Raw genomic sequence first — 9,755 nt, forward strand, 5'->3', positions numbered from 1 at the left:
TAGCATAAGCCAATACTTATTCCTTTTTGTGGTGGAGTAATATTCTGCTCTATGAATATACCACATTTTGTTTGTCCATTCATCAGGAGATAGACATTTGAGTCATTTCAGCTCATTAGCTAATATAAATAATGCCGCCATAAATATTTGTATAATCTGCTTTTTAAAAGAGGCTGTATTAATCTTATTACTTGTATGATTAAATTTTTAAAACACAACTTTTTAAAACTTAATGTCAGGCCTGGCACAGTGGTGGCTCAACACCTGTAATCCCAGCACTTTGGGAGGCCAAAGTGGGCGGATCATGAGGTCAGGAGATGGAGACCATCCTGGCTAACATGGTGAAACCCAGTCTCTACTAAAAATACAAAAAATTTAGCTGGGCGTGGTGGTACACGTCTGCACTGAGCTGAGATCGCGCTACTGCACTCCAGCCTGGCGACAGGGCGAGACTCCATCACACACACACACACACACAAAAAAAAAAAAAAAATTCAAATTTATGTATGTGAAGACACACACACACACACACACACACACACACACACACACATATAAATTTTTTACCCAAGAACCCGTATTAATTGAGTGTCTTTGTTTCAACCACAGACTGTTAAGTGTACATTTAAATCACTTATCATTATGAGTTAGCTAAACCAAATGTATGTTGCAGTGACATTTTCCTAATCCTGGAGCAATGGAATGGTATTGGCCAAGAGATGCCAGTACCAGGAAGCAAGAGAAATTCAGCAAATATTGAGGTTGAATGTCAGTACCATTTGGAAAACAAGCAAGGCCCACAGGTCTAAGAAGGGTGGCCTGGTTTAGAGGCTCTCAAAGGAGTGCAGGAAGGCATGAGGCCCCAGGAATCTGGATCAGCACAGGTTGGGAAGAGCAGGCTTGTCGCAGAAAATAATGCAGACAATCCTGACCTGTAATCTTTGAGCCAGCCCCCAGTGGTGTCTGGCTTGTATGCTTTGTATGAATGCACAAGGGCTGCAGCACATGGTCTGCAGTTGGGAAATCAAGAGGGTCCTGATTACAGTACAGGCTGAGACCAAGTCTTCCCATGATGTTTCCACACAGTATCAACAACAGCCATTACCTGTGATTTTTAACAAGACAGGGCTTGTAAGTAACCCAAATGGCAAGCCCATGGTTATTATTATCAGTGTATCCTCTAGTCCTTATCTAAAGTAGAAATATACATTGTATCACAAAAGTTAGCTTCTCCTTGGTCACAGGCTGAGCTTTGCCCCGGGCAAGGGTCCACAGGCTCATTCATTTTCCCGCCATGTCCCCACGAAGCTGTGAGGCATTTCAAAGCCCATTGAGCCCGTTTCGAGGCACAGATTCTCTCACAGACATGGTTGTGCACCCTTGAAAAATAGTCACATAACTTTTCTGAACCCATAAAATAGAAATATTTACTCCAAATAATCCTTCTGGTCCTCACCACTCCTTAAATTCAGTGACAGACTCTAGATAGATATTACAGCTTATCTCTGCCTGTGTCTCCAGCACAGTAGTGCTAACCCCAGCAGCAAGTTTATTCCTTGTCCAGAACCTGTTATTACAGATTACAATTAAATCACCAGGTTTATCTTCACTGCTGGCAAGCATTCAAAACACAAATACTCATGATCTCAGTATGTAAAAGAGACTGAAGAATTAAAATAGATTGAGGGCCGGGCACGGTGGCTCAAGCCTGTAATCCCAGCACTTTGGGAGGCCGAGGCAGGTGGATCACAAGGTCAAGAGATCGAGACCATCCTGGTCAACATGGTGAAACCCCGTCTCTACTAATACAAAAAATTAGCTGGGCATGGTGGCGCGTGCCTGTAATCCCAGCTACTTAGGAGGCTGAGGCAGGAGAATTGCCTGAACCCAGGAGGCGGAGGTTGCGGTGAGCCAAGATCGCGCCATTGCACTCCAGCCTGGGTAACAAGAGCGAAACTCCGCCTCAAAAAAAAAAAAAAAAAAAGAATTAAAATAGATTGGGCAAGGGGGCTCATAGCTGTAATCCCTGCACTTTGGGAGGTCAAGGCAGAAAGGTTGCTTGAAGCCAGGAGTTCAAGATGAACTTGAGCAACATAGCAAGATCACGTCTACACACAAAAAATCATAAAAATTAGCAGCCGGGCACAGTGGCTCACGCCTGTAATCCCAGCACTTTGGGAGGCTGAGGTGGACAAATCATGAGTTCAGGAGTTTGAAACCAGCCTGGCCAACATGGTGAAACCCCATCTCTACTAAAAATACAAAAAGTTAGCTGGGCATAGCGGTGGGCACCTGTATTCCCAGCTACTCGGGAGGCTGAGGCAGGAGAATCACTTGGACCCAGGAGGCAGAGGTTGCCGTCAGCTGAGGTTGCGCCACTGCACTCCAGCCCAGGGGACAGAGTGAGACTCCATCTCAAAAATGAATAAATAAATAAATTAATAATAAATTAATTAATTAAAATTAAAATTAGCAGGCCTAATGGTATACCACTATAATCTCAACTACTTGGGAAACTGAGACAGGAGGATCACTTGAGCCCAAGAAGTTGAGGTTACAGTGAGCTGTGATCACACCGCTGCACTCCAGCTTGGACAACAGAGATGACCCTGTCCCCCACCCAAAAAAAAAAAGAAAATATACTGGGAAAACAGTATGGATCAGTGATGGAAAAGATTTTCATGCAAGCTTTTATTTTATTATTTTATTTTATTTTATATATTTATTTTTCCTGTTTTTGCTTTTGAGGTGGAGTCTCACTCTGTCTCCCAGGCTGAAGTGCAATGGCTCGGTCTTGGCTCACTGCAACCTCCACCTCCCAGGTTCAAGCGATTCTCCTGTCTCAACCTCCTGAGTAGCTAGGATTACAGGCGTGAGCCACCACACCTGGCTAATTTTTGTGTTTTTAGTAGAGACAGGGTTTCACTCTGTCAGCCCAGCTAGTCTCAAACTTCTGATCTCAGGTGATCCACCCTCCTTGGCCTCCCAAAGTGCTGGGATTACAGGCATAGGGCAAGCTTTTAGAACTATAAATTACTGGCTGGGCACGGTGGCTCACACTTGTAATCCCAGCAGTTTGGGAGGCCAAGGCGGGCAGATCACTTGATGCCAGGAGTTTGAGACCAGCCTAGCCAACATGGTGAAAACCTGTCTCTACTAAAAATACAGAAATTAGCTGGGCATGATGGTGCACACCTGTAGTTCCAGCTACTTGGGAGACTGAGGCTCAGGAATAGCTTGAGCCAGGGAGGTGGAGGTTGCAGTGAGTTGAGATTGTGCCACTGTACTCCAGCCTGGGCAACAGAGCAAGACTGTCTCCAGAAAAAAAAAAACAACTCTGAATTATTATATTTGTTTATTTTTTAGGTTTGCAGTGTCTGACAATCTCTATGCATAGGCTTGCATTGATGAATGAGGGCATTGCTGTAGTAATCTGTTCTCTTTGAATAGACTGTTCAACTCCTTAACAAAGTTCATATTTATTTTAAAACTTAGAATGAAATTACAAGGAACCTTATATTAGCTATTTTCAAAAGTTGCATACTCTCAAACTGCTTAATCCCAACACCTAATAACACGAAAAAGAACTTTCCAAAGGGATAAACTTTCCAAAGGGGATGAACATAATAATAGCAAATGTTGTGGTTATTATGTGGCAAGCACTTTATAAGGATCATTTCAAATAAGTGAATCTTCTTACAACCCTTTGAGGTCATTATGGTTTTATTTCCATTTTATTAATAGGGAAACTGAGCCTGCCAGCTGTGTGGCCCTGGGCAAGCTATGTATCCTCCCTAAAGGGCCTGGGGCACGGGTATGGTTGCATGTGGTCAAGGCCCATTCTCTCTTATGCACTCCTGGGCCTAGCAGATAGTAAGTCCTCAAATATTTGCCTGTGAATTAAATTTTTGTGTGTGAACATTTTCATTATTTTCTTGGGTAAAAGTTCGTTTTTTTTGTTCTAATTCTCAGTGTGCTTTGAGATATGATTTGAATAAATGGAAACTTTTAACTTAGGTATACAATATATTATTTTTAGGAACATGAGAGAATTTCAAGAATCCACGAAGAGTTTAAGAAAAAAAAGAATGTGAGTAAAACAGTTTTCTTCTTCAAACTATATTCTTATTGCGGTGCATACATGATAATTGACAGACTCTAGATTCTGTTAGCTAACATAGGTCCTTTTTGTATTTCATGAGGTGCTCCTTTTAAGGGAATATGGCTGCTAGATGCCATTTCTTGTCATGTCTGCCCTGAATACATTTTGCAGTGTCCTGATTTAGGAACCTAGGGAAATGAGCATTGATCCGGAATTCTCCACCTCTTCCTTCCGAAAGATGAACTTTCTTTACCTCTTTCCAAGTCTAACTTAATCTCAAAATCAGTAGAGGTGGCTGGACACTGGTTCACGCCTGTAATCCCAGCACTTTGGGCTGCCAAGGCTAGTGGAACACTTGAGCCCAGGAGTTTGAGAGCAGCCTGGGCAACATGGCGAAACGCTGTCTCTACAAAAACAATATAAACATTAGCCACGTGGCACACGCCTGTAGTCCCAGCTACTTGGGAGGCTGAAGTAGGAGGATCACTTGAGCCTGGGAGGTAGAGTACACCACTGCACTCTAGCCTGGGCAATAAAGTGAAACCCTGTCTAAAAAAAAAAAATTAGTAGAGGCCGGAGAGACCGTTTATTAATATTTTCTATACTTACTACTTTTTTTGTTTTTGAGATGAATTCTCTCTCTGTCGCCCAGGCTGGAGTGCAATGGCACAATCCCAGCTCACTGCAACCTCCACCTCCTGGGTTCAAGCAATTCTTCTGCCTCAGCCCCTCGAGTAGCTGGGACTCCAGGCATCCGCCACCACGCCCAGCTAATTTTTGTATTTTTAGTAGAGACGGCGTTTCACCATATTGGCCAGGCTAGTCTAGAACTCCTGACCTTGTGATCTACCCACCTTGGCCCTCCCAAAGTGCTGGGATTATAGGCGTGAGCCACCAAGCCTGGCCCCACTTTTTTTTTTTTTTAAGAGATGGGGTGTTGCTGTGTTGCCTAGGCTGGCCTTAAACCCCTGGGCTCAAGCAGTCTTCCCACTGCAGCCTCCTGAGTTGCTGGGACTACAGGCACATGCCACTGTACCTGGCTTTATTTCCTTTTTTAGGTACATCAGACATTAAAATGAAAGCTCTTTGTACTTCTGTTTGGTTTTGCTGTGAACCTAAAACTGCTCTAAAAAGAAATGTACATTTAAAAAAATCTGTAGAGAGCTTAACTATTACTCTGAGTTCGGAATCTGCTGTAGAGAATACTGCTGTGTGTGATCATTTCCTGGGTGACAATATATGTTTCTGTGTTTTTCACTGAGGAAGCCAGGAGCCAAAGTAATACTTATATTTCTTTACAGGATCCTACATTTCTGGAAAAAAAAGAACGCTGTGATTACCTAAAGAATAAACTTTCTCACATAAAACAAAGAATTCAAGAATATGATAAAGTAATGAATTGGGATGTACAAGGTTATTCTTAGCCCTTTTTTTTTTTTTTGAGGCGGAGTCTCGTTTTGTCACCCAGGCTGGAGGGTAGTGATGCAATCTTGCCTCACTGCAGCCTCTGCCTCCTGGGTTCAAGCGATTCTCCTGCCTCAGCCTCCTGAGTACCTGGGATTACAGGCACACGCCATGGCACCCAGCTAATTTTTGTATTTTTAGTAGAGATGGGGTTTCACCATGTTGGTCAGGCTGGGAAACCACTTTTTTAAAAAAATAGCAAGTTTACTATTTATTTACTGCCTTTTTAATGCCAGCCTCTGTGGTAGAGAAGCAAGCAATTCCTGAATCAGCTTCCAGTTGGTTTAACCAGTATGCAACATTAAAGATTTTACTCTGACATTTTAAAACAAATTCAAATGTACTAAGGGCCTTTACTAAGAATGGAACAAATCCTGTGTTCAGCTGTGTCCAATTTCATATTTGTCCATCTCATTTAAATGTGTCATCATTTTAGAGATCATATCCTGGCAGCGTGATGGGCAAGTGGACTGCCAATTCTGGTGCTACTTCCCTTTTTAACTCAGGCAGATTCCTGGGATTTTTCTAGGACAAATTTCTCTTTCTATAGAAATTCCTGAGGGATTTCTAAAGGATTTTTCTAAGGGTAAATGGGTGACATTTTTCAAAAGTTTCATTTATTCCCTTGAATGATGTTTGAATCCCAGATCAACATTTTCAAACATTGTGATCTTGGGGAAATTGTTTAGTCTCTCTGTGCCTGCTTCCTCTTCCGTAGAATGGGGCCAATAATAGTCCCTTCCCCATTGAGTTGTTATGAGGATTAAAAGAATCACTAATATAGTAAGGACTATATTAGTGTTTGTGAAATCTATAGAAGTGTTTGTGAAATGAATAAATTATAAAGAATGAGTCTCAAGAAGAGGTCCTTAATGAGTAAGCCCAACCTACTTAACCAAAATACCAAGTGTCTGGTGCCTTTCTTTTTTGCGGTGTTAACTCGTGGCCTTAGCCTGACGCTTCCCTGTGGCTCTGTGGCCCCCTGGGTTCCACGTGACCTTCCTGTCTTTCATCAGTGTGACTGTACATCTCTCCATCTCTCTGTAGTCCAGCCTGCCCTGAACTCATTGAATTGTATGAATGGTATTGCCTTTCTCTTCCCTTTGGACATCCACACTACAGTCTCACATGATGTAGCATTTCCTTGAAACCTCCCTTTGAATTTTTGGGATGCTTCATCTTTTTTTTTTTTTTTTTTTTTTTTTTGAGATGGAGCTTCGTTCTTGTTGCCCAGGCTGGAGTACAATGGCGTGATCTCAGCTCACTGCAACCTCTGCCTCCTGGGTTCAAGCAGTTCTCCTGCCTCCCGAGTAGCTGGGATTACAGGTGCCCGCCACCACGCCCAGCTAAGTTTTTGTATTTTTAGTAGAGACAGGGTTTCACCATGTTGGCCAGGCTGGTCTCAAGCTCCTGACCTCAGGTGATCTACCCGCCTCGGCCTCCCAAAGTGCTGGGGTTCAGGCGTGAGCCACTGCACCTGGCAGGGATGCTTCATCTTTCTAAGCATTATCCTGGCTTTGGAATTTATTCATGAGAAATATTTTATTTTTGTTAGTATGAACAATAAACTGCCTTTAAAACGTTTTTTAAAAACAAAATCATTCTTCTTGGATTTTATTCAGCAGCATCTAGTGTGTAGATAAATTCCCAGGTGTAGCATTTCAGCTTCTGCCTAATATAGCTGCCTTTCAATTAACGTTCAAAGAGTTTTCTAAAGGATGAAACCAAAGAAAAGCATGTGGAAAAGCAGAAGCTTAGAAAGTCATGGCCACTGAATGCACTTGCGAGTTTTTATGTCAGTGAAATCTTTGTGCATTCATTGTTCATATTTTAATTCCATGGCTTCCCAGACTGTGCATCAGGCTGGGCTGTATCTGAAGGGGTGACACCTAGGGAAGCGTGAGACCCTTCATGGGAACCCCCCAAATGGAACAACTTCACTTTCTCTTTTATGTATTGATCCCTGTGTTAACATTTTACTTAAGAAGAGCAACAGTGAGGCCAGGCGCAGTGACTCATGTCTGTAATCCCAGCACTTTGGGAGGCTGAGGTGGGTGGGTCACAAGGTCAAGAGATCAAGACCATCCTGGCCAACATGGTGAAATCCCATCTCTACTAAAAATACAAAAAATTAGCTGGGCATGGTAGCACGCTCCTGTAGTTCCAGCTACTCAGGAGGCTGAGGCAGGAGAATCACTTTAATCCGGGAGGTGGAAGTTGCAGTGAGCCGAGATTGCACCGCTGCACTCCAGCCTGGCGACAGAGTGAGACTCTGTCTCAAAAAAAAAAAAAAAAGAGGTAAAATATTACCATTTTGATAGACTATAAAGAGTTAGATTCCTGTTGAAGTATTAAGGAAGTTGAACATTGTGAAACTTGTAAAATAAAGTTTATAACTGTAAATGTTAATCTTTGAAAATCCAATGCTGTAACACTGATTTGTAAATGTGGTCAATCCCTCGGTGTATTAAAGTTTCTGTCAGCTGTCGTGTGTGTGCCCTTTATGTTTGCTTTCCTAGCATTCCTGTGTTCACTGTGCATGTTCTTGAAAATATTTTCACTTATCAGAAAATAAACTGGAAAGTCATTGAAAACCTGTAGGTCATGATGCTCAGGCGACTGTTTCCCCTTCCCCCATTATTTGCAAGAATTCAAAGTCAAGGCCACTGTGACAACGTACAACAAACTGAGTGGCTCAAAACAACCAAAATGTGTTGTCTCACAGACCTGCAGCCTAGAAGGCTGGAAGCAAGGTGTCGGCAGGACATGCTCCCTCGAAAGCCTGTAGGGGAGTCCTCTTATAGTTTCAGATGGTTTGCTGGCAATCTTTGGCATTCGTTGGCTTGTAGATGCATCTCTCTAATCCTCCATTCTCGCATGGCCTTCTCCCTGTCTTTTTGGCCATACCAGTCATATGGAATGAGAGGCCCACCTTCTCCAGCACGACCTCCTGTCAACTAATTACATTTGCTAGGATGCTATTTCTAGATAAGGTCACATTCTGAGGTTAGGAACTTCAGCATTACCTCTTTGAGAGGCCACAGTTTAGCCTGTAATAGCTACCTTTGGCAAGTTACAAGATTCAGAAGGAAAAGTACTTCCCTGTACATTTCCTTTCTTCCATATGATTTTTTCTTTTATTATTTGAGATGGAGTCACTCGGTCATGCCTCCTGGGAAGGGGCATAAGGGAGCTTCTAGGATATGAAAATGTGCTCTGTACTGCTCTGGACGAAAGTTACATGGATGCATACTTTTTTTGTGGGGGGGTCTCACTGTGTCACGCAGGCTGGGAGTTCAGTGGTGCCATTATGGTTCACTGCAGTCTCCACCTCCTGGGCTCAAGTGATCCTCCTGCTTCAGCCTCCCGAGTAGCTGGGACCACAGATGCATGCCACCACGCCCAGCTACAGGATGCATACCTATGAAACACTGGTGGAACTCTATCCTTGAGATGCATGCACCTTGTGCATTTAACATGAGTCTGTTATGTATCAATTAAAAAGTATTTTATTACTATTTTAAACAAAATATGAATTACTAAGCAAATAATTATTAACTATGTATGTATTTTTTTTTTTGAGACAGAGTTTCTCTCTTGTTGCCCAGGCTAGAGTTCAATGGCACCATCTCAGCTCACTGCAACTTCTGCCTCCTGGATTCAAGCAATTCTCCTGCCTCAGCCTCCTGAATAGCTAGGATTAGGACAGGCATGAGCCACCATGCCCAGCTAATTTTTTTATTTTTAGTAGACCCAGGGTTTCACCCCATTGGCCAGGCTAGTCTTAAACTCCTGACTTCAAGTGATCCACCCACCTCGCTCTCCCAAAGTGCTGGGATTACAGGCATAAGCCACTGCACCTGGCCTAAATATATATGTATTTTTAAATATCCTCTGTATGTATGAAACCTATTAAATGGTTGAAGATATCTTTTAATACCTCATATTAAGGAAAAATATATTTAAGCATTAGAAATTTGTATGTTGGCCGAGTATGGTGGCTCATGCCTGTAATCCCAGCACTTTGGGAGGCCGAGGCAGGTGAATCATGAGGTCAGGAGATCGAGATCATCCTGATTAACTTGGTGAAACCCCGTCTCTACTAAAAATACAAAATATTAGCTGGGCGTGGTGGCACGCGCCTTTAGTCCCAGCTACTCAGGAGGCTGAGGCAGGAGAATCGCTTGAA

The 9,755-nt window shown here is 42.8% G+C and overlaps 1 protein-coding gene across 3 annotated transcripts in view; it reads left to right on the forward strand.

Annotated features, from left to right (window-relative positions):
- Positions 1-8,053, forward strand: part of MARVELD2 (MARVEL domain containing 2) — a 35,350-nt gene extending 27,297 nt beyond the window's left edge. For all 3 annotated transcript variants that reach the window (XM_064375782.1, XM_012462208.2, XM_064375783.1), the window contains 2 exons: positions 4,040-4,090; positions 5,404-8,053. In XM_064375782.1, the coding sequence (XP_064231852.1) occupies positions 4,040-4,090; positions 5,404-5,526 (174 nt within the window). In that variant the 3' untranslated portion in view covers positions 5,527-8,053. The remainder of the gene's footprint in view (positions 1-4,039; positions 4,091-5,403) is intronic.
- The last annotated feature ends 1,702 nt before the right edge of the window (positions 8,054-9,755 follow it).

Source organism: Aotus nancymaae, unplaced genomic scaffold (assembly GCF_030222135.1).
Source record: "Aotus nancymaae isolate 86718 unplaced genomic scaffold, 86718_ANA_hifiasm-v0.15.2.pri h1tg000014l, whole genome shotgun sequence".
In the NCBI taxonomy this organism is placed as follows: domain Eukaryota; kingdom Metazoa; phylum Chordata; class Mammalia; order Primates; family Aotidae; genus Aotus; species Aotus nancymaae.